Source organism: Balaenoptera ricei, chromosome 12 (genome assembly GCF_028023285.1).
Source record: "Balaenoptera ricei isolate mBalRic1 chromosome 12, mBalRic1.hap2, whole genome shotgun sequence".
Lineage (NCBI taxonomy): Eukaryota > Metazoa > Chordata > Mammalia > Artiodactyla > Balaenopteridae > Balaenoptera > Balaenoptera ricei.
The window spans coordinates 30,065,759-30,091,583 of NC_082650.1; the positions used below are offsets into that span (position 1 = coordinate 30,065,759).

The 25,825-nt window shown below is 35.8% G+C and overlaps 1 protein-coding gene across 20 annotated transcripts in view; it reads right to left on the reverse strand.

Moving 5' to 3' along the window:
* Positions 1-217: 217 nt before the first annotated feature.
* Positions 218-25,825, reverse strand: part of EYA4 (EYA transcriptional coactivator and phosphatase 4) — a 293,920-nt gene continuing 268,312 nt past the window's right edge. For 14 of the 20 annotated variants that reach the window (XM_059941173.1, XM_059941171.1, XM_059941172.1 and 11 more), the window contains 7 exons: positions 22,191-22,280; positions 16,422-16,480; positions 16,154-16,314; positions 13,176-13,290; positions 9,096-9,217; positions 6,955-7,055; positions 218-3,619 (listed from right to left, as the gene is read on the reverse strand). In XM_059941173.1, coding sequence (XP_059797156.1) covers positions 3,539-3,619; positions 6,955-7,055; positions 9,096-9,217; positions 13,176-13,290; positions 16,154-16,314; positions 16,422-16,480; positions 22,191-22,280 — 729 coding nt within the window. In that variant the 3' untranslated portion in view covers positions 218-3,538. Of the gene's footprint in view, positions 3,682-6,851; positions 6,888-6,954; positions 7,056-7,093; positions 7,195-9,095; positions 9,218-13,175; positions 13,291-16,153; positions 16,315-16,421; positions 16,481-22,190; positions 22,281-25,825 lie in introns of those variants that run through there. The other 6 variants (XM_059941175.1, XM_059941166.1, XM_059941182.1 and 3 more) reach the window with 4 other exon arrangements.

Below are 25,825 nucleotides of genomic sequence, written 5' to 3' on the forward strand. Positions count from 1 at the left end.
ATCTTTTTCAGTACATCAGCCCACTTTTAGTCTTAATTAGTGACATTTTACTGTGTTGCAGCTCAGCTTGCCTTAACTGCAAACCATGCAATTTAGGGCACAAACAAGGGAAGGTAAGAAGACAGCAAGAAGCCTAAATACAAATTTCATGTTATTTAGAATCAAGCTTAATACACACAACAGAAACTCTACGACATGGAGGGTGAAGAAAATGAAATCATTTCCAAAGGTATTTATTGAGAAATAGTAAAGATATACATATTTTTACAAGCTTTTAATATTAATTTACATTTCTTTAAATTATGTAGGCCCCAATAATCTATACTTTACTAATACGTAACAGAAACCCTTGACTTTGTTAGATTTCCATAATGCTACCATAGTTGGGAGTCAAAAATGCAACTTTGGCTCAAGATGCTTGTTTGTTTTTAAAAGAAATACTAAATGCCATATTCACTGAGAATGCAGGCTTGTCATAAACGAATGTGCATTAAAAAAAAACCAAAAAAACCTTCATACTGAGCATGCTGTTGACACTATTTGGAATCTTAGCTCACCAGAGACTAAGGGAAAAAACATCTTTAGAGTGTTATTATCTACTTTTTGTGCACAAATTGCATGATACTAAAATATTTTTTTGCCTCTGAATTTGATTTACAAATCTTTGCAGGGTATAATGACTTAATCTTGTCTGTGACACTATTGTAGCTGGGCCACCTGTTTTGCTATTCTTCAGGTGTAACACGAGGTGGTTACCTGTCCCGGTGATATCACAAGTTTGTACATATAGGAACCAAAAACCCATGTCCGTGACAAAACATTTCAAATTGGTTTATAATAAGGCACAATATTCTATATGTCAACAGAACATGGAAACTTCCAAAGGGGCTTTTTTGTTTGTTGGTTTATCTTTTGTTTTTAAGATGGGAAAGGAATAGGATCTTGGGTTCCTAGGGGGGGAAGAGAAGCGTTCTAGCCTGAGCATGCTCAAGGTCACAGGACAAACTGTGATGTGGGCTCACTGGCCTGCACCACGGTGGTGCCAGGTGAACTGTTCTCCGACAACCTAGCATTTAGGTTTTAGGCTGGCAGCCTCTTCTGAACACATCATCATCGGCGAAGAGGTCTGTGAGAAATAGCACTGCTGATGTAATCAGTGATTTTTCTCTTTGCCCTGTAAAGGGGTGTTCCTTTCTGTACCTGCAGGTTTAGCAGCATAAGAAGCCTTGCCTGTTTGATATGAAAAAAAGAGTGGAAAATTTCGATGTAATGCCAAAATTCTATCATTTGAAGAACCTGGCTCTACAGTAAAGATAATTTTGCTTTGTTCACAGTAATAAATATTTAAGGTTTTAGTGCACAAAATAGAATTATGTATTGATAATCAATGCAGCTCTTTAATTTTTTAAAACTACTATTTTCAAGCTAAAGGCCAATAGAAATATAAGATTTATTATTATTATTATTATTATTATTATTATTATTATTAAAGTATTCCAACCTTAATTTGTCTGCAACAGTACTTGGTGCAGAGGTAGCCAAAAGCTACAAAATTTAAAGATTAAGATTAAGGTCTACATGTGATGAAACCACAACCTTAAAATCTGCAAAATAGGGTCTCAATCTCTTTCTGCCCAATGTAAACATGGCCTTAGCGTACAGTAAAGAAATACAGGTTTATAGCCTGGAAAATAAAATCACATTTCCATAGCAAATGTTGTGATCAGTGTACAAAGCACCAATCATTTGGGAACCACCGAAGCCTCAGATGATGGATTATCATGGACCAGCCTCTGGTTAGGAGCACTGCTTAGTAGCTGGATGGCAAGTTCCACACTGTGACATTTTAAACACAGAACTGCAGGTGTAGACACCTTTAAAACACTCCTAGATCTTGAAGTCTTAAATTTCCACAAGGGAAATCATGTCATACGAAATGACAGGAGAACCTGTATCGTGTTCCTAACATGGGCTACACACCAAGAAAAAAAAACATGCAAACACAACGATGACAGGCTCTCCTTGCAATGAATGAAGTCCATTGTGCAGTAATGGTACAGCCAGAAACTAAGGTACGCAGGTCTGTAATGGAGAGAAACTGGATGGATGTGTTAAGACAGAGAACCAGATACTATTTCACTGTTGTAACTTCAGTAATGCTGCCAAGATCTGGCTCACTTGTTAATTTATTTTATGATGATAGTCTAGGTAAAATTTTCATTGATTCACTTCTTTCCTTAGAAACTGTCTGGGGCATTCACCTTCCACTACTGATGACACTTCATTTTTGCAATGGCATTGGGAATAAATGCACTTAGCTTTATTTTAAGCCCTGTTCACCCAATGTGAATTTTAAGCCATGTTCATGCATATTCTAAGAAAGTTTGGGTGATATTTGCTTATGATTTTCATCAGAATATTTTCCTCTATACAACCTAGACGTATCAACAGGTCAAACTCCAAATAGTATAGGTCATCATGAGTATGGCTCTTAGTTTTCTCCAGTAAAACTGTAGAAAGGGTACTCGAGGTTTCAACATACATTTCACTTTCTAAGTAAAGGTCCCACAGTCTTTCCCAAACCTTCTGCTTCTGGTTGGATGCACAAATAGTTGCCTCATACAATTATTGGAATTATTAAGAACCCAAATAAAACACAAGCTTTCCTTTATTATTATTGTTTTCTTATTGCAACAAATACTCAGTTTCTTGCTGATGCATTATTAAGCTTTGATAGCTTGAATTTTAAATTTGGTCATCTTAAGAATGATCACAAAGGTTTTTGTTCTTCATTATCTACAGAGGTTTTAACCAAAGTTACATTGTAACACACAAATGCTGTCTTGTCTTTAAGGCACAACACATCAGTATGAACATTCTGTTTGCCAAACTTAAAAAAGAGACATGATTAGATTCCCATTTCCCCTCCCACTACCCTCCCCGACAAATGAAAGAAAAATTGCATCCACTTTCAAAGTCAGCTGCTAATAAAGTCACAGTAAATTACTTTCATCAATAATTTACACAAATTACAGGTCTAGATAGGACTGTCCTTACACAGTCTGAGTGCATTCCAATTCAGATTTTCTGGGCTAGGTAGGCTAAAGTCAGATTCAAACCTCAGGGCTGAGAAGATCTCCCATTTTGAGGAATGTTGTTGAACCTTGTCAGACGGAGCCTGTGTTGGTGCTTTGCCAGGGTGAGAGCTCTTTGCTAAAGCTGTTATTTCCAGTTAGGACTCATTCGGTGTGTACCAGCAACCTCCACAGATTTTTTTTTTTAAACCATTAAAGTGTTGTAAATATAAGACCATAGAGCTTCCTTTCTGTAGCACTAAAGTTTAATTCCATTCAGCAATCTGAATTCTTCATTCTGGAATTCTCATTCCAAATATGATTTCATCCTTTAAGACAATTTATATGTGTAAAGCCAGAGGCATTGAATCACACATAAAAATTCAGTGTACTTGAAATATAAAAAAAAAAAAAACAAAAAAAAAACAACAACAAAAAAACGGATCTCCAGCTAGAGAACACAGTTACAAATACTCTAATTCCAGTGCTTGATGTAGAGCCAAGAGGTCTGAATGACTTGATATCCTCCAAAAGGGCATATTGTGCTGTGTGGTTAAGAGAGGGAGGGATGGGAGAGAGAAGGGGAAGGGATGGAGAGAGAGCATAACTATTATCTCAGTGAAGCAGCGGTCCACACAAGGAAGTGTAGTTCACCCAAGTTCAAGGGAGGGAGTTTAAGGGAGGGATGATCATATTTGAAGGCTCGGTAGTATCAATGTGGTATTGTCAAAATAATAGAGAAATAGATCTGAACTGGATTTTAATGATAATAAAAGAAAGTAATAAGATTTCTTAAGTAGTTTAATATTTATTTTGGAAAGTATCATTACTAATATCAGCATCCGGGAAAGCAAGCTGAGCATCAAAATCCTATGTGGCTGGAGGAAAACAAATTTTACTTACTACATCACTCCTTAAGGTCCAGCTCTCAGAAAAAATGATAAACTTCCTAAATCCAAGGCTTTTTTTCTCTTTGAGAGGAAGAGGGTGAATTCCTCTCTACATTAAAAAATAATTTGAAGCTGGACTATATAAGGTAGAAAAAAAATGTGGGGATGATCAAGTTTCTTACTTGTCTGGGGTAAGTAATAATTTAAGCCAGCAGAGTTGACCTGATTTATTTCCTTGGTGTGGGACTGAGGGAAAGCACTCCAGAATGCATGCTCAAGGGGGAGATATCACCCCCTTAAGGGGACAAAAATGAGTTTTTGTGGGGAAAAAATTCTTAGATATTACAATGGTTTGTGGCTCTCCAAAGCTATACCAGTAATGGTATATGCGTGGTATTAAAATTTCATGAAGGGTTGTGATTAGGAAAAAAATGTCTAAAAATACTTCATTGTGGACAATAATGAAAAAAAAGAAATAATGCACTATAGCAATTAACAAAATCAAAGCTTTATTTGTAAGTTTGGGCTGATCACATCTTGTAGAATATATATTTGCATGTAAAATGGAAATATATATATATTATATGTAACATGGAAAAGACACTTTATTATAAAAATTAATAATTCAAATAATAATCACTATTGTTATATAGTTTTTTACTGCCCAATATGGTAGCCACTAGCCCAATATGGCTATTGAGCACTCAAAATGCGGCAAGTCCAGTTCAAAATACACACTGGATTTCGAAGACTTAGAATTGTTTTAAAAATGTAAATATCACATGAATAGTTTTTATACTTATTAGGTGTTTAGACAACAACATTTTGAGTATATTGGTACATTATTAGAACTAATTCTACCTGTCTCTCTTTTTAATTTTTTTAAACACAGCTTCCAAAAAATTTAAAATTACAAATATGGCTCACATCATGTATTTCTATAGGGGAGTTCAGTTGTAAACTTTGAAATTTCTTCTTAGATTTACAAAACAAACTATGCTTTTGGGTCAAATTAAAGCACAAAATTCACTTAGAAGTAACTTTTTAAAAATTCAGCTCAGATCTATTTGTAATAGCAAAATAGTACTTTATATTTTTGCACATGCGATTACAGCTACATCCAAAGAAGAGCATGCATTCTGGATACTAGAGAAACCAACCACCTGTGTTTCAAAATAGAATTATAAGCCTTCACCATCACCAAAACTGTACCTACATAAACAACCATTTGGAAATAGCATTCTAACCAAGGTTCTTATCCACTTGGAGTCATGCCTTTTTCTCCTGAAGTTTTGGGTTTAAAGCCGAAGGTGTTAACAACTGGTATACCAAGTCTAGTTTTCACGCCACGCATAAATGGGGTTGACTTTATAAGTTTTAACTTTCAAAGGCATATACTGTTTCTGGTTTGGAAAAGTGAATTTTATTAGCCCTGACCTAGATGTGTGTGAATTTCACATAGGCTAAAAGACATGTAAAATGCTTGCTATGGTGGCCGCACTGACTGCTCTTTGTTTTGTGTAATTATGGTGCCAATATGAAAAATTGAAACAACAAGGACTCAGGACACTGACAAACTCCAGAAGATATTTCAACTGTGTGCAACCGGAAGGATTTCAAGTGGTCGTCAGCTTGGGTCACTGACACTGCTAATTAAGACCGAGGGGCACTGTGGGAGGATGAGTCTGAAACAACTCTCTTAATGTTATGGAAAAGCATGGAATATTTCAAGTATGGCTTCCAACGTGTCACCAAACCTTCTAAAGTGGAAGCTCCTTCTTTTTCTTCATTTTGCATGATTTGTATTGACTACAAACATAAATCATATCTTTTATCTTTCTAGTATCACTATAGACTTTCCTAGGAAGCTGTTTGTTTTTTTTTGGGAGGAGGGCGAGGGGGGACAGAAATCAGATAAACACTCCAGCACATGCAAGTGTTTAGTGAAGTCTTTATCAGATAATGATTTGAAATCTCCTCAGGATAATAAAGACAATATTCTTTCTATGTAAAACAATATATGCTGACATGTCATTGTTCAACAATACTTATTCATCATTTTGCTTTGTTTTATAAATTACATCACTGTAATCCTGGCTAGATGATATTTTGCTATCAATCAGTGAAGGAAGCAGTAGATCTCAGTGTTGTGTTGATTGATAGTCTGGTATCTGGGGCCTATCTTGATATCATTCTCCTTTTGATGCTGGACCAACCAGTTAATGGTTTTTTAATTGCCTTGATTTTTTCAGAAATATGGGCCAGATGAAAAGGCTGATTTAAATACCTAGGGCCTATGAGATCTTCTGAATATATTCAAAGCCAGGTGCTTGGCTTCAATCAAGTACCAATGACTCACCAAAACAAATAACACTCTTCTAGAAGATGTAAGGGACATTGCCTCTAAGTCTCTATAACAAGTTGGCACAAAAGGATTTGAATAATATATCCCACTCCAATAGCATTTATTAACTTCTCTAGTAAGTTTTTTTCTTCATCTATTAAAGCTACCCTCAGATTTATCATCATGGGGCATAATTAGTACTAGGCACTCACAAGGACCATATGGCATAGAGGATGGATGGGAAAAGGGTAAGAATTGAGCCACTCACATGGCTTTCTATGGAGCTCGTTAAGAGTCTTTAATCTTGTTGAACTTCATGTGCTCAAAAATGGGTTTTTTTCCCCCATCTTTCTTATATCTGTGTGTATTACACACACACACACACACACACACACAAACACACATAAGCACACACACAAATAAATGTAACTAAATGTTCCTACATTTCCTATGAAGTTTCAGGCAAAAAAAATGCTAGACTCCAAATGGTTTATTTTAATGTAAGTACTGACCTTCTCATGCTCTTACTGCTTTGCATCTATAAATTTAAATCATTTGTCAAGCTGCCATTGGGCCAAACTACAGGAATGCAAACAAAAAAGCTTGCATTAGAAGTATCACACCAACATTGTTTGAAACAGGTTACCTTTTTTGCTGCCTGTTCTTCTTCTACACCATCCCCAATTACAACATATACTACTTTTCTGCCAAACCTTTGCATTATTCGTTCAAAGCAACTTTCTTTTCCTGGAAGATAAACAAGATAAAGTTCAGAGTGAAGTTACCTGGTTAGCGGCATGCTCCTCATCTCGGCCATCTCCAATCACAACATAAGTTATGTTAGTGCCAAATCTGGACACTATACGCTCAAAACAGCTTTCCTTGCCTGAAAAACAATGCACTGCTTATTCTTCCAGCCATTGCATTCATTAACCTAAAGATTCATAAAGTGTTAAGTTACTTTCTCTTGAACATCAATCACTTAAACTCGCTTGCAAACTCTGGGTTTATGAAATCAACAAATATGGTTGAATACTCTAAGTCTTTACTTAAGACAGATTATTAAATGAATGTATTTCACACTCCAAAAAAAGTCAGTAGGGCTAAGTATCTAATCGGAAAAAATGTTTATATCTTTTTGATATCTTTCAGTCCATCAAAAGACTATAGGAACAACTTTACAAGCCACTATCAGTTTTTACATTTATTTGTGTAATTCTACATTCTATCTAGTTTGTTTTAAGTAGTATAGACAAGTCAGCTAAAATTATTACTGTGAAAAATTGAAGGTTCACCTAGAACGAAAGAGGAAATACTAAGATAGGGATTTATCTTGATAAACAATTCCTTTCTTCAAGTGGCTGGGAGCTAGTCTGCTCAGATTAATTGTACGAAGGGTGCTATTTGCTTGGGCCACAGTACTGGTGACACTAGTATCCTCTGATCGCACTGTGGGAATAACACCACAGAATTTCTACATGTTCTTTGTTTTTACAACACTGGCATTATTCTCTGAATTTCATTCCCAGCATGTTCATTCAGTCATGGCTACTTTTTCACTTTTTCTTACTCTGATAGTTCAGAACTCCAAAAAATACTAGCTTAAAGGGAAAAATAGAAATGATTTGTTTTCAGATTAAAGATATGGAACAATTTGGCCAATAAGAAAGAATGTCGTCCTTACCAGAGGAAATGTTTATGCTTGTGTAAAACTACTTGATTTGTCAAAAAGCAGAATCAGGTTCGATGTATTAATCCTGCTAGCATAAATATACTTATATGAAAAATGAATGGGATTGGTACCAGGGCTCTGAATTGCAGTGCTTAGGAGAATGAGGAATTTACTTTATGAAAGCTTGGCTCTCTTTAACTATACTCCCAAAACAGCTGTAGCTGGGGGCTCTTTTTGCCTGTGCCAATATCAGAACTCAGCAAGGCCCAGGGCAGGTTATTTCTGGTAGGGGATTTTAGGATTCTGAACTCTTGTCAAGCTGCCAGAGCCTAAGTTTGTTGACCTTCAGGGCACATTGTACAACCCATCTATTTCCCCAGGCATTTCCTTGACAGATGACAGAATACACGAGTTGTTTTCTTTTAACTCTTTCAAGATGGCAGAAGTTGATGAGCTTTTGTTTTTGAAAGTTTATTAGAAGTCTTAGTGCAGGTGAAAGGCACTTAAAGTCAAAGATGGCTCCACAGATAGCAATGATCTACATAAACAAGGTTGTAGTTCTTTGATTGCTACTGAACGTTTCTGGAAATGTGGATTTCCAGCCATTCATATGTTATGAATGCTCCAATTATGTTTTCTGATTCATGAATTTTTTTTTCCCCTGGAATTAAGGTTACTAGTTCAATCCATCTGACTCCCTTATAATGCCAAAACAGTATTTTTATCTTAGATCTAGATTATTGCATATGCAAGGATGTAATACCATATACCATATTAGGTAAAATATTAAATACTATAGCTAAAGATACTGTATATTATTTAGATAACATGTGCCATAATGAAATACAAATATAATATAAATGTATATGTATATATAAAGAGTCAGAACTATCCAGATACTGAGTTCAGAATTTCATAGGCAACAGTTTTCATAAAGTTTGCACATGCTCATAGAGTTGCAGGGGACTTTGTTATTTGAGCTCTATTCAAATTTGCTTGATATTCTTATAGCAAAATTGATGAAAGAGGGAATCATGTGGAGACACACATTAAGAAAATCCCCCAAAACACAGATATGAACATATTTCACACAGAGTTAGAAATAATTTTCTTACCTATTTTAGTTGCACTGTAAATATTCTCAATGGGAAAAGCACCTCCTAAACTATAGAGTAGAACCTTCGCAAGTGCTGGGATCAGTTGGGTTGTTGTTACCAAGACATTTACGCAGTTACTCCTAAGATGAGGAGGAAACAGGCATTTTTGTTTTCTAGTACTAGATAACTTCTAATAGTACAAATTTTAAATTATCCTGCAGTCTTTCAATTCCATAATGAACAGCCCCTGATAACCTACACTTTCAATATTCAACAGTTGTTTATGGTACCTATCACCCAGTAGGCACAATACCAGATGCCAGAAATACATCCCAAAATGAAGGAAGTGAAGGAAAATAAGTTTGCCTTCCTACCCAGATCACAAGCTAGACAGGGAGGGAGACAAGTAAATAGACCCCTGCGAATAAGAAATGTGTTCTATAACCAAGATCTCCTCAGGTCCCTGTGGAACCTCACAGAAGGATCCCTACCTCGGCCAGTGGCAATCATGGAAAGATCATTAAAGGGGGCATGGCTTACCTCTGAGTTTTACAAGTATGCACATCAGCAGTTTTCATAAAATTTGCACATATACAAAGAGTCACAGGGGACTTTGTTATTTGATGCAGGTAAGGTGTTTTTTAGGGTGATAGGACTCCACGTCCCAGAGTTTTTAGAGCCTGGGAAAGTAGAGGACACAGGAAGGGAGGAGGTGATGGGATGTGTAAGAGGAGTTTTTGGATTTTGTGCAAGAAACAGCCCAGAAAGTCCCAATCAAGGTACTGACAAATGGTGCATCCTAAAGAAGTAAAAATAGAGAGGATTCTTATTTAGAACAGAAGGGGTTGAGTCCCTGAATCTCCTTCTAACAACCAAGGGCAAACTGCACTTAATGGGCCTTGTTTTAATCCATTTACTAAGGCCTTACCCTTTGAGAGTGAGACTCTCCCACTCTGCAATTTACATCTGTTTCTTTCACAGTAGCACAGGATGGGGGGTGAGGGTGCAGTGGGGAAGGTGAGAAAAAGGAAACACCAAGAGAGGGGAGACTGTTAGCCTGAGTTAAGGAAAAGAATGGACTGTGGCCCTTCCTTCTGGATTACAGGGAAATTGAGCTGTCCCGCCTGGAGGGGCTCAAACCACACACCCGAAACTGGGAATCAGAAGGCATATAGCTATGCACCTTTCTCTACTAGATATTTTGTATCATGAGCCTTTAATACATATTTGTAAGGGCCGAAACAATATTCTCTAGAATTCTGCAGACTGATTTTCAGAAAACTGGTCTCAAGGGCAACTTAGAAGGACAAGTTGAGCGCTAAATTCTCATAGGTATGTATATGCTCAGCCCCCAGTACTCTTCATATTATGCTTTATATTCTTTAGACATATCATGCGTAAAGAAGACTACAATTTATTTAAAAACAATCATAAAACCTTTATAACGATAGCCTTTTAAAACATTTTCATTTCTAAATTATCTCCATAGACACCTGATTTTTGTAATAGGAGCATTGACTCCTAGATACAAATGATGAGGTTATCAATTTATATGGGACAAAGAAACAAAGACTTCTAGAGGTAGAAGTTTAATAAGTATCATGAATACAATATTAAATTTTACTAATAAAAAAATAAAGAGCTAGAAAATGACTTGCCTATGATCAGACAAAACTTCCCCAAATAATGGCAGACTACTAAGAATAATACACAAACACATTACTGTACTGTGACACAAGGTTCTACATCATATTTCATCAAAATAAGATGCTATTCAATGTCATATATAGATGAGTGTTACAGAATGAAAACATGGTAGAATAAAATAAAGCACAGGCTTTTTAAATTTATAGATGTGGTTTTGAAATCTAATAAATAAATTACAAACATTGCATATATTTATATGCAATTTATAATGCATTGTAATTTTCAATTATAAACATTGCATACATTTATAAATTGCATATATAGACATTTGTAAAATGCAGACAAATATAAAGAAGAAAATGAAAAGCACCAATTATTTAACCATCCAGAAATGATAACTGCTGTCCCCATTTTGTGCATTTATTTTCAGATTTTCAGTTTGCATATAGATTGTTTTCCCATTAGGATCATACTGTATGTGTAATCTTACATTTTACTTTTTTCATTTGTTTTTATCATGAGCCTATTTATATATGTCATATTGTCCATTATTCTCCCTCTCCAACAAAACATAATGTATGCAAACTACTCTATCTTGTGGCTGCACCACCATTTTTTAAAGTTAAGCTTAGTCACTAAGACGGTTTTGATTTCTCAGTATCATAAACAATGCTACCTTACATATAAATTTTTCCTATGCATATGATTATGTCCTTTGACTACATTCCTAGAAGAGGAATTAGAGTCAGAGTGTACACACTTTGCTACAGGCTCTGATATATAATTCAGCAGTGTTTGGTGTAAACATCTGCTTTTCTGACAGTTTGTGAAATTTACCAACAAGGTAATAGATGTGGATAAATTGGCAACTTTCATGGTACTTAAAACTTCAGTGTATAATGATTTATTTTTTCCCTTCCTTTCCTTGCCATACATTTATTTATTTAGTTAGTTAGTTATATCACATACCCATGTGTTTAATAATAATCTATATATAATATACAATGGCTACACATAGATAATCTATATAACAATGTAATGTAATACCCTTTGGTTTTTAACTATCTAGGAGATCTCTTTAAAAATAATGAAAGCACCTTCTACATTTTACACACGATTTTAGGGGCTGGAGTCCTCACATCCCAGCTTCCTTGCCCTTTGGTCTCCATGTCTCTGTAACTGCACAGAGCTCACAAGGCGGCAAGTCCCATTTTAAAACAGCTTTAATTGTTAGACAATTCTTCCCACATGGAGCCAGAACCTCCCTTCCCTGGCTTCCTACTCATTGGGACCAACTCTCTCCTTCATAGATGCAGAGGGAAATGTAATTTATTTCCAGCCCAACATCTCAACTAGTTGAAATTGGTAACCTTGTTCCACACACGGCTCTTCTTCAGACTAAACTCCTTGGTTCCTCCCTCTGACTGTTCCTTTTATGTAGTTTCCACAGCCTAAACTCTTCTGGCCACTTTGCTGGACACAAGATGCTACAAATATGGCACAGCCCCTGTTGGAATGAGGTGCCCAGAACTGAGCAAAGTACTCTGTTCTGCTTCCCCAGCCTGACCCAGGAATCTACTGCCCCCTCCCCTCTCCATTTAGAGACTCTGCTATAAATGCAGTGGCTTGTCATGCCACAGGGTTAAAAGCCACGTGTGGGATACGGGACACACTCGTTTACTTCCGTGTTCTGATTAGACTCTCCTTTTACTCTGCTAAGGTTTCTCTGTATCTTGATTCAATCAGTCCAAATATTAGCTCTTCTCTGAATTTTGTGTTACCCACACATTTGCTAAGCATGATTTTATTTATTCATCCAACACAGAAATAAAACTAAGGAATAGGATAGAACAAAGATTCATCCCCACCCTACTAGCTATCATGTTCCAGATTTATATTATTAATTAGCATTTATGGCACATGGTACGCAACTAGTTATGTCAATTCAGTTCTATTATCTACACTAACAAGTCAGCATTTCACTGTTTGAACTAAACAACACAAAGGTTACAACTTTTTCAGGAGCTTTCTCTTGCTTTTTTTTGATGTGTTCAAATTATGTATATTCTCTATAATGGCATAAAAGACTTAAAAACATGCACTAATTGTATAAACAGTATTGTGTTTTTTGCCATCATCTTCTGTACTTTGTCACCAAAAGAGTGCTTTTTTTAAATTTGCAAGTCAAATGACATTCCCATGGGGTTTATCAGGGGTCATGAGGAGAGAACGGTAAAGAGATGGATCTGCCAGTTATTCTGAGAAGCAGCAACCCCCATCCTCCATCCCAACACACACACACACACACACACACACACACACACACAGTGAATTTTAGGTCCCTTCAAACTCTAAAACAAATCTGGGAATGAAAACATTTTGATATATGCTATGCTATTAGAACTACATCTTCAATACAATAAATATAGAAACTGAAACAATACCACTTACCTAGTACTAATAATTGATAAAGATTTAAGTGCATTTGTTAGCCAGGAGTCCGTCAGACCTTCAATCTCAGCCCTCAACTGCAGCCACGCATCTCTCTTGGCGGGGCCAAGAAGTCCTGCAACACAGAAAAGTAGGGCAGAGTCAAGAGATGAACATTTTTCAGGGATGCCTAGTTTGGTCTTCCTTCTGTCTACTCCAGATGATTTTTATTCCCGCCTATATCAAAAAGAGAGAGATTGATATCAACACTGATCTTCCATTTCAGAACTGATTATCCATTGATTCATTCATTCCACAAACATTTATTGAACAACTTCTACACTTCACATTCTGGGCTAAAAATTAGGAATGTAACAGTGAAAGAGTGGGTCCCAGTCTCTGCCCTCACTGATGCTAGAATCTGGCACGGTGGATGCCAATCACCTGAGGAGCTTTGACAACTACTCCAGAAGACTGACAGGATAGGTCTGGAGAAGAAGTAGGGGTCTACCAGCCTAGGGATACAAACCTCAAATATTTTGGTTGTCTGAAAATGTTTAGTTTCTTAATAATCACAACCATTACCACTTGGAAAGAGTAATAATGACATTATCACATATAGCTATAGATTTTTCTAGAATTTGTTTCTAATACTAGTGCTAAAGCTGTCAGAAATACGTTGTTTTGTAAAAAGGAATTAAGAATTTTGTTTAAAATCCTGAAGCCTATGATACAGCTATAGACGATTATTGAAAACTACATTGATGTTAGGATAAGAAAAGAAGTAGGCATACTAATTTTATTGAAAAAGCTGTTGCTTTCATGAGAAAACAAGATCATGTAAATCTATTAAAAAATAAAGTTCCTTAGGTAAATCATATTTCAGAATACTAAGAGTTCATTTATAGGTGGATAACTTTTTTTAAATAAATAAATTAATTAATTTATTTTTGCCTGTGTTGGGTCTTCGTTGCTGTGCACGGGCTTTTCTCTAGTTGCAGCGAGCGGGGGCTACTCTTTATTGCAATGCACGGGCTTCTCATTGCAGTGGCTTCTCTTGCTGTGGAGCATGGGATCTAGGAGCGAGGGCTTCAGTAGTTGTGGCACGCGGGCTTCAGTAGTTGTGACTTGCGGGCTCTAGAGTGTAGGCTCAGTAGTTGTGGCGCATGGGTTTAGTTGCTCCGCGGCATGCGGGATCTTCCCGGACCAGGGCTCGAACCCGTGTCCCCTACATTGGCAGGCGGATTCTTAACCACTGCGCCACCAGGGGAGTCCTCGGTGGATAACTTTTTAAACCAAAATTTATAGTTCCTACTGAGCCTCATTTATCATTATTTCAATAAAGAGATGCTAATATATCACAAAAAATGGATATCTCATTGTTTAAACTTTTTAAGCTATACGATTATTTACTAGTAATCTTGTTAATTTTAAAATAATTTTAATAATACCCTTTAAGAGGGAAATAATGACACGCCTGAATGATAAAAGTTAATTCAGATTTCCCAAAGGGATATTTATCTTAAAGTTAAAGTTATTACCCTCAATTGCTTTTAAATAGAATACCTATTTATTTGATTTTACAGAAGTGTCTTGTATAGAGTGTTAGAGTGAATTAGGAAACCTAAGTTGCCTGCCTAAACCCCTGGGCAGGTTAGTAGCCTGCAGGAGCCTATTTCTCATTTGGAAATAAAGATCTTCCATATCTAAGCTCCGTTTTGGTTCTAACATTATTACTGTCCATGGTTCTACATGTTTTGGTTCTCTTGTAGTTACTGAACATCTATTGAGCATCTATTATGTGCTTCAAGCTAGCTAGGCACTGGGATACAAGGCCAACAGACACACAGCCAACCTTAAGATGTGTATGGTGTAGTATATACTTTATAGATGAAAACTTTATTTACTATATAGTATTCTATGACATATATGTAAATATACACATGTATAGCATGCACAAATATATATTTAGCTGTCTTATTTCAATTTTAGATTCTGGTTTATACTCCTCAACCATCCCTCTTTTTTTAAAAAAGAGAAACAAACAAAAAGCCCTGAGAGAAGAATCTTAAGTGACCTCATAACTAATCCTACGATCTTGTTGCCCTAAAATTGATCCTAATGATAAAGACCATCAAGGTTTATTATACCAAGAAGCACATCTAAGATCTAAGTTTTGATATCACCTGTAATATATGAATGAGTACAAAATGGTTTAGATACTACTTACAGAGTATTTGAACTTATAAAAACCATGATATAGTTAACACTATACATGGCAAAGATACACTGTCAGATAATATGTAATTTTTGAAAGGATAAATTTAACTTGTTGAAGTCTTCAAAATGACATAAAGCACAGTTTGCATTTATTTTTGATAGCATTCCAGAAAGGTAATGATTGCTAACAACTCTGCTTCACTGACTAGGGCTCTTGTCCTTAGACAGATCTTCTTTCCACAGCCTGTATCAGTTCCTTTGTCTGGTTTACACTGAGAGCATCCCAGCTGAGGAAGGGTAAAATAAATGTCCTGCTATTAATCTTTTTTTTTAATTTAATTTTATTTATTTTTTTATACAGCAGGTTCTTATCAGTCATCCATTTTATACATATGAGTGTATACATGTCAATCCCAATCTCCCAATTCATCACACCACCACCCCCTCCCCGCCCCCCCCCTGCTTTCCCCCTTTGGTGTCCATACGTTTGTTCTCAACATCTGTGTCTCTATTTCTGCCCTGCAATTAATCTTGACCAAACATCTGGGCACAAAGAATTCCCAATTCCTTTGACAGTGCTGCACGTTTTATTTTGCAGTTAGATTTTTTTTCCCCCCACTAACTCTAAGAAACTAAAAATTCTGGCTCACTGTCGTCCAGCATGAGCTCTTGGTAATTTATTTTACAGAAGGATAGTCCCTAATATGAAACTTGAAACTACAGTTTAAATTGTACCTCTATCTGCAGTACCTTTATTAAATTGTAAAAGCCACACATACCTCCCACATTGTTCTTGTAGGTGTTGTATAATTCTTTTACTCTTCTGTAACGAAAAGCCAACTTCCTCATCCAGTCAACCCCTCCTCTTACACCTGTTGGCAAACAAAGGTTTGCACTACTTGCAGCTGCATGGAAGCCATCAGTTGCAAAACTGTAGGTACTGCAACACCCAAAATACATTAAAAAGAAATAAAAGAAATAATTACATGTGCAAAACTTCACAGCTGAATTTCTGTAGGAAAGAGCATACTGAAAGGCATGGCTTACCTTAAGTCTTGCCCATTATCATCAGAGGAAACATCATCTATGTGAACTTGATCACACTCCTGTTAAAAACATTGGAAGAGTTGTTTTTCAAATGATGCTTGTCACCATGTTTGAAGCTTTTTCCATCTTTCCACTTGATCAGCCCATGGCCAGAAGAGGGCAGCATTTGCCCACCCATCCCACCCTCTCACGCTGGGAAATGGCATCATTTCTACTCTGTAAAATCTAAATCCAGAAGAGGACCTTAAAAGGGGCCTGAAAACATATGGCATGTGAGTTTTGTTAGAGCAAATACAAAAATAATTTTAATCTTAAAATTATTGATAAGGAATTCTCTTGAATCTTTACGATAATCACTGGTGATCACTTTCAGCCATTTCTGTTATGCATACTTAAGTATGAAAGCAAAGCTAATCTGAAGATACTCAAAACTTCTTTGGGCTGAACACCTCAGTGGTCACTATTATTTATTATTTTTGGAGCAGCAACAGAGGGGCTTGATGATTATGGTGTTCTGTTAAATTTCTATGACTTCCTTTTTGCTGGGCCAGTGATACCATGAAAAGAATCATGCTGATGTTATTTTAAAAGTCCTGGTCTTTCAACCAGCAAAAAGCTAATAACTATAGAAGCCGACACTTTTTGTGGTTGTTTTAAATCTTTAAACTGAAAAGAATACTGAAAGTAAAAGGGAGTAATGAATGTGCTACAAATTCAAAGGAAAATAAACTTTAGGTACATACAGCCACATAATTGACCTAAGTTACAGTGTACTCAGAACAAATGGTAACTTTTCTGGAAAAGAATTCATTTCTTCTTTGCTGTTCTAAGGGTCCTTTTCTATCTTCAAATAATCTGCATAGTTCCAATGAAATAGTACATGATCTGAAGGTGGAATTTCGGTAAGGCGTTTCAATAACTAGTTTACTAACCTCAGAGTAAGTATGGTTTAGCCTTTTGGGCCTCATTTTTTCCCCTCAGATAATTACAGTCAAACTCACAGAGTCTGACTATATATATTAAGTGTTCATCATTCAAAATCAATTCTGAAAAATCATTAAATTTGAAAATAAGATGCCATACTAAAGGCTTTTCAGCTACTATTTATAATCATTATAGGACTTGGAAGTATCTGATGGTGAAATATTTAATATCTTATCTCTAGCTTTCCACACTGAGTATATTAGATCCTGTTGCAGTTTGAGGATAAATTAGTTGGCTCAGGTTTCTTTTAAAATTTTAAAGGTTCATATTATGTACATAAATTATAGGTTTAGTAATTTTTGAATAAATATATTCATAAGTAAGGAAGGGCCTCAAAAAGTTAATCTGACTGGAAGCTCCCTGAGGGGGGTGTTTGGGTCACCCAGATATGCTATACCCACACTTAAGGCACTCTCTGGCACGAAGTAATCACTCAACACTTCTTTGTTTGAATGAATGGCAGAAGCCTAGACAAATGTAGTTCATGACAGAATTACCACAATAATTTAAATTTTCTAACATAAAGTTAGGTGATAAAAATAATAATATTCTAGATGGTAAGGGCTGTAAGAAGATATTTATATTAAGAGTGGAGGGGAAGGCAAGAGAACAGAGTACGGGCTGAGGCTACAGGAGAGGCATTTAGAAAGGTTCTTCCCCATTTTGACTGAGTGTTTGTTGAAAGGAGCACAGCCCAAACTTTAACCAAAGAAGGCATTATGCTTCCAGAAAATTCTCAGGGAAAAGTATTGCAAGCAACCGTAGTAGCTCTTGGATTGGGCTCTAAAGGAAAGGGTGAAGAGATTTAACTAGTTAGTATGAAAGTTGAAAATAAAATTCTTCCAGAATACTGAGGCAGTAAAGTAGTTCTAGATGACAAGGATCATTTCTTGAGTCGGTGACATTCTTGGTAAGTATGAAGACCAAATTAAACCACTATTGAAATAGAATCATGCAAAGCTGCTGATTCCACTGAGGTTCTGAAATCTTTTATCATGTAAACAATTTCCATAATTTTATAATAAACTAATGATATTTAAAAAGGGGGGGGATCTTATGAATTACACTGGTAATTAGAAGTAATTTCTATATTTAATATCCTCCCATCTAATTTTTATAGAAATTCCTCTGACATTTCAAGTATTAACTCATATGATTAATTTGTACATTTTGCCCCCAAATTTATTTTTTACTCCTGAGGACATCAGTATATCAAACTTATTGGACCGTGAGTTCCATATCTGAAGTTATGTTTGAGGTTTTTCCAAATGGAACTTCTCTTTAAATTTATGCCTAGTTAACTATGCTTGTTGACTCTGGACCATTGCCCGAGGATTACAGTCCAGTGAAAGAAACCTGAACTTCAATCACTTACATTTTTAGAAAAATCTAAATAATTGTTCTTCAATTAGTGTTCACTCAGAGGAACTTTATAAGAAACATTTTGACAAAACACAAAATACTAAAAACAGTGTCATGCTTTGGCTTTAACAAACTTCAGTGAAAGAACTCAAACATTTGGAATAATTCTGGCACTAATCTTAAATTCTTTAATTTTATCTTATAAGGCGACCGCAAAGTTGTCACTGATCTTTATCAGTTATAATCCATAGCAGTCTTCTCTCACTTTTGTTAGCCCAAACTCCCTGGTGCCTTCTCTTCTGGAAGTTATTTTAACTGAAATAACATTTTATTTAAACAGAGAGCATTCACTTCTTAGGGACAGTGGTGTGAGCATTTGCCTTCTCTGCAGTTGGACAGGATGTAGTGAAGTATCTATTAAGAGGATTTAAATTTGTATCTTTTAAGGAATTATGTGAGAGCAGCTGCTACTACATATGTTGCAGTATCTATTGAAGGATTTGAGTCTCAAATTAGATTTTTAGGTTAAGAAAAGGAATCCTGAGAGATTAAATACACAAGGGGAAATCACATAATAGGCTAATGATGAAGTTATTCTCTTGAGGAATTCTCTTTGTCAGTAGAAGCAGACATAGCTTAATAGCAGTTATGAAGCTCATGACAATCTTTGCTTATAAGAGGTTTACTGAAATAAAAAACTGGGAGAAAGTAAAGTTTCAAAATCAGATACAGAAGGATAGTGGATATGTATGTAACTGTACTGAATGATCTTGAAAGCTATTGTTTAGATTTTATTAGTTTTAGTGTTTGTTTATCTCACCTAAGTTAGTATAAACCTCTGAGTTTCCTTGGGCACCTGGATGTGTGTGCACGTGGGTGTGTGCAGGTCTGAGAACTCGATCAATTTATATGCAGAGACTAAATCATTTCATTGATTTAGTGCATTATTGTTGGATACTAAGTTTTAGTGTTTGAGGAAAATGGAATTTTTATCACATTCTAAAGCACAACTAAAAAGCTATCATCATAGAAGAGAAAGTCAATACCAATATTTTCTCAGTTACTATTTCTACCTGAGATCCTGTTGGGTATTTTAAAGATATATTTTATATAGCATCTAACCCAAAATAAAAATTCTTAAAGCACCATAGCCGACTACATGTTTCTGATATGCCAATATTCACATCAAACTTGCTAAAGGTATATTCAAATTCATCATATGCTACTTTCATGTTCTCACTTTAGTGTTCTGTTAGAAGTTGGATGGTAAATTTATTCCATCTGGCTTCTAATGTGTCACTAAAAACCTAAAGAGTTATTTATTTCATTTATTTCTAGTAAAAATAGTAAATGAAATGAAATAAAACTATAAAACTTGGATAAAACCATATCAAACTTCTTTTTTGTGTGTTTTACAGGCTTGAGAGGAGTAATAATCTTAGAATTCTTTTTAGAATGAGACTCGTCCATTTTACCCAACAGAAAAATCAACCTAAAAAGTTATCACCATATATGTATAAAAAATTCAAGTTCCCAAAAGATTAAAGTGTGTTTCCTATTATTGTGTATATATAAAATCATTCTATACAGTAGACAGTAATAAGTAACAAGATTAATTTAAATCAGGTTTCAGAGAGGTGATTATTACTTATAATCTAAAACTGGAAGACTTGCCCAAGAATACTGATCTTCCATAGTGTCTCTTAAAGAAAAAAATAAAACCTCTTTAAACAGAATTTAAATTTTATTATCCAGTAAAAACAGTGACTCACTGCAGAGAGAACAAGAAAGAAAATGCTATTACACAGATTTCCAACACATACGTTTATGGGATATACTGAAAAACACATCTTTTACTCATGCCTCAGATGTAACTAAAACTGGGTTTAAGACCTTGTCAATTTAAAAAAAACTTATTCAAAGACTAACTTGGCTTATTTTCCTTGCACATGTCTGTTAATTTCAGCATGGTATGGGGACAGGGTATGTGTTCTGGAGCCAGACAGACTCCAGAGTTTCAAATCCCAGTTCTATCACTTAGCAGGTAGCCTTAGACATGATTTTTATGATGGTGAACGTTACAGTTTCTTCTCTACAAAAATAATGTGATAAACATATTTATTCCAAAAGTTTGTTAATTAATTAATGGAAAAGCCCAATATAAAATGTCAAACACAAGGTGCAGATTCAGTAATAATCATCCCCATCTTCACTCATAATGTGATTATAGATAAACACTTTAATTTCATTGTGAAATCATGGGATAAAAAATCAATTTGAATGGGTCATTTAAAAAAAGAAAGAGAAATCTATTTCAGCATAGTTGTTCTTGACAGAGAAGAAGTTCTTTCCAGTGCCCAAGTTACTCAGTTATTTCAAATTTTATCATCTGAATGCCTAATAACTCAGATCATTAGCACTCATATTATATACCTTACTACAGTACTTATTTAGCTTTCCTGAGGCTATTTTTTCTTGGGTTCTTTTAGTTTGTTGTTTTTGCTTTTACTTTCTCTTCATTTGAGGTTGGAAATGGAAAGATGAATTAAGAAAAAAAGAGAAAATAAATGAAATCAAACCAGTCAGAAGTGCTATGTAAATAGCTCTTGCATCGTTTTATCCAGAAGGGGAAGAAATAGGGAATGATAATGTCTAGAATTAGGTTTCGGATTATGTATATTTACAAAACAGAAGTAGATTCACAGATGTAGAGAACAAACGTATGGTTACCAGAAGATAAGGGTGGGGAGGGATAAACTGGGAAATTGGGACTGACATATACACACTACTATGTATAAATAGATAACTAATAAGAACCTGCTGTATGGCACAGGGAACTCTACTCAATATACTCAATACTCTGTAATGACCTATATGGGAAAAGAATCTAAAAAAAAAAAAAAGAGTGGATATATATGTATATGTATAACTGGTTCACTTCGCTGTACACCTGAAACTAACACAACATTGTAAATCAACTATACTCCAATAAAAATTTTAAAAAAATTAACTATCCACGCTAGAACCAGGAACAGTATCTGCGACTACTGTGCAGTGATTAACCTAAATTGCATCCTGGTTAGTAACCTGGAAAAGCTAATGCTGATTACAAAGATGGAATGAATTGTGGCTGAGACACCAAAAGGACCAGGAGTAGTGGACAGGGGTGTATGGCATGAGACATCAAAGCAGACCTCCTTTTTGGAGACACTTTTTGTTCTAAATATGCGCCAGTAAATATGTATCATTCATTAACACAATTTCGCTTTTGCATATACAATGTCTCCCCTTGACAGGAACTTTACTGTTCTCTTGAGCTAAATTTCTATCTTTCTAGTTTTTTTGAGGTTATCTGCATATATAGAAACCATACAAGAGTTTTAACAGTTTGATACAACTATTCTTAGCTCTTTAAATTCTTACCTCTAAATCATTAAAAAATAAATGTGTATCAGCAAGATTAAAAATCATCTCCTCCATTCGGAGTCCAAGGGTTACAGCCATGGGGGGATCCTGAAAAGGAAATGCACATATAATGAAGTAAATTTTCAGTAACCACAGTTATTATTAAAATTATCTTAAGTGCATATGCCTGTCGGGGGTAAGGAGGTAGAGACTGTTTGGGTTTTTAACCTAAGATGCAAAAGATTTCCCGATTATCAGAAAAGGTGCCTTTCTAAAGGGTTATCTACAACATATTAAATATACTGCTACATCTGTGAACTTACAGAAATTTATATGCACAGAAGAATGACTTAGATACATTTTCACATAAAGCTATACTTTCATGAGAGGAGGAGGAAGGAAGCAAGCTAGTTCACAGGACCCAGTTTACATATACTCCATGGAAAGTCCTTTGGAGAAAGGTACTTGGATGGGACACTGAAGAATGGAGCAGATCTGTTAAAAAGAGAAAAGGACGTCCTTTTAAGAATGACAACAAATGAGTAGAAGAGAGAGAAAAGTAGGTCTATTGGATGTTTGTAGGACGTGAGCAGACGATATTGTCTGCAGGTGCGATAGGAAGAGCTGGCAGAGCAGCTCTAACTTCATTATTAATTGTATTTTGATCAACAGGCAATATTTATTTGAATATGTATAGAGTCTGATCTAACCTGCATTTGACTAGGGATGAAGACGGAAGGGTGGAGTATGGCTAAAGGAACATTAATTGAGTAAATATAATATAGAAATGTATAAAAATAAAATATATACATCTAGAAGTCTAATGAAAGTAAGGGGATTAGTAAAAAGTCAAAGTGACTTAATTTTTGTTTATAGAAACTAAGAGATTACACAGCAGCAAGGAGTTGAGAATGAAGACCAGAGTTGGTACTTTACCACAATTAATTACAGTTGAAAGCCTGGAATAGAGAGGTGTAAGACTTTATTTTAAAAAGTAAGGCCTTTATTTTAGGGCTAGGGAAATAAGTCATGCACAAACCTTGTGTTTAAAATGATCAGAGTTGGAATGATCTCTAAAGGAGAACAGCTCTGGATGTGACTCTGGAGATGAGAAAAGAGAAAACCTGGAAGGGACAAATCCTCAGAATTTGAGACCAGAATGGGTGTTGGCAGGGAGAAGAAAATGGTTTCAAATAAGGCTGACAAATCTAGAAGGATACTATTGGTTTTGGCTGAGAAGTTATTTTGGAAGACCTTAGAGGGTGATTTGGGTTGAGTGGCTGGGACAGGAGCCAGATTGTAGGGATTTGAGGAGAGAGAACCAAACTTGTGTTTTCAATGTTCTAATAAATGGCATTTCAAGAAATGTATTTAAACTTGGGGAAATGTAATGCTAACGTTACTTCAATTTATGATAAGAATATGCAACCCAGGTCAGGTCAAGCAGTATTCATATACAGCCCCGAACTTCCTCGACTTAGCAAGAAGAAGACCCTCTTTATGCCACACCTATACTGCAACAACCAATTTTTTCCCTGTGTACTTCCAAAATGCTTTGAGGGGGGAAACCCTAGAGTGTAACCATATTTGAAGTGAATGTCAGCCTCATATTCTGTAGTGATGAAAGAAAACCTACAGAATAGGAATTGAGTGCTGAGAAGGAGAGAGACGAGAAGGTCACAGAGATGTTGAGCAAAGCTAAGACTTGATGTGGGAGAAGATGAGAGGACAATCATAATATGTTGGGTGTCAACATAATTTTCCAACTGTTTACGTCTCTTTCTTGGAGATTTCTGTGGATTTCATAGCTAGACATTCTCTCTTTTCAAAAACAGAGACTCATGGTTCACATATTTGATGGCATCATGGTGTTATGTCCTCCGGTCAGTATGACTCTGTTCTAGATTCATCTGTCTTCCAGTGACAGGATCATTTGGAGCAACGTACCCAAAGATCAAATAAATTCCATTTTATCCAACAAGTATTCATTCAAGAACGAGAACAAAACTATGAAGTGCCCATTTTGTGTCTCAAGGAGTTTCAAAACTCAGAGGGATCTCTTGCTCTGTTTCCTTCAAATATAAAATTCTTTTTTTCTTATTTCTTTCTGTTGTTGTTTATGTTTTTGTTGCTGTTGTTGAAAAAAAATCTCTGGAGGTAAAAAAATTTAAAAATATACATTTGTCTTTTTTCTGTAAAAAATTCCTATTTCTAGACTCCCTCTCTCTTTTGTTATGGGGGCGGGGGGGGTGTTGAATAGGCTGAGGACACAGAAAACTTGTAAATATTCCATCTAGTCATGGAACCATGAACAAAAAGCCTACAGAAATATCAGGAAAAATCAAATGTAATTATAGCATGAAAACATATAATTCCATTAGTGACGCTCTATGCTTTTGAGGAATGTTCACTGATGCAAGACAATAAAACTGAGCTCCACAGGACTCTGTTATGTTTCTGATGATTACTGCCCTAAAGATATATATTTCAGATGGGGGTTCAGAAATGTCTTCTATAAAAGGTTTTCCTTCTTGAGACTAGATTGGTTAAAGTCTTATCGTATGATTTGCCAATTTTTCTTTTTAAAGTTTTAGATAAAATTCTTCAATTTCTTATGTTCATGCCTCACATTCTTGGCATTTACAGATCAGATTTATGGGGATGGGAGAAAACGTACTGTTTCTTTTTGATTGTTACTTTCATCGATGCCACGCTTCTGTAGCACGTAACTCTCTTTGCTACCTAAGCAGTGATAGGAAAATCCATGAAGAATGCATTTTGTGCATCTGATAGGCATGCAAACAAATATAATTTTTAAAAAATCAACAAGAATTCTCTAACAAAGAAGCATAGCGTATGATATGATGAAAAGTGTTTTTGAGCACCCCACTGGAATGCAACCCCATGGCAAAGGAAGGGGCAGTTATTTGTTTCTCGAGCTCTGGCGATTCCACATCACACAGGCTCCTAGAGCCAGGACTTAGTAAGCATTTTGGCAAAACTTCACTGGTTAACTGGGAAAGTTTCAGCTTGAGGTTTGCGTGAGTGTGAACTGGCTATATTTTGCTAAGGCCTGTTGAAAGGGAGGCGTTTTGTCACCTATGCCGAAGGCTTGACACAGAAGGGCTAGGAATAGCCATGCCACAAGCCAAGGAAAACCGTGCTTGTAAGAGGTGCTGATCTTGTTTCTAAGAGAACATCAGGTGAGGGCTTACTTTCAAATATCTGGTTTTACTTTTCTTTTCTTTTTCCAGTTTACTAAGTCACTGGGATAGCTAATTCTAAGTAAGCAGATTCCAGCACCCCATTTTCCAGCTAAAGAACCCCCAGACGTAAGAATCCAAGAAAGATGGGCAGGAATTTGGTGGGTGTCGCTGTCATGTTGGGCACCCTCTCCCTTGCAGACCACTGGGCAGGAGCTGCCAGAGCCTGCAATCCCACGGCTTTATCAGGCATTTGAGAATTAAACATACCTCTGGATTGAAGCCAACTTTTATACAGAGATGTTTGCTCGTTTTCATTAGATGTTTGTAGAATTATGGGCACCTTATGAATCAAGGGTTACTGCCTTTCCTCAGTTTAACTGTAGTGAGTGTTGAGTTTAGGGTCTGAAATGAAGTGACAGTGAAAACTTGGATAGAGGGGAAAAGTGG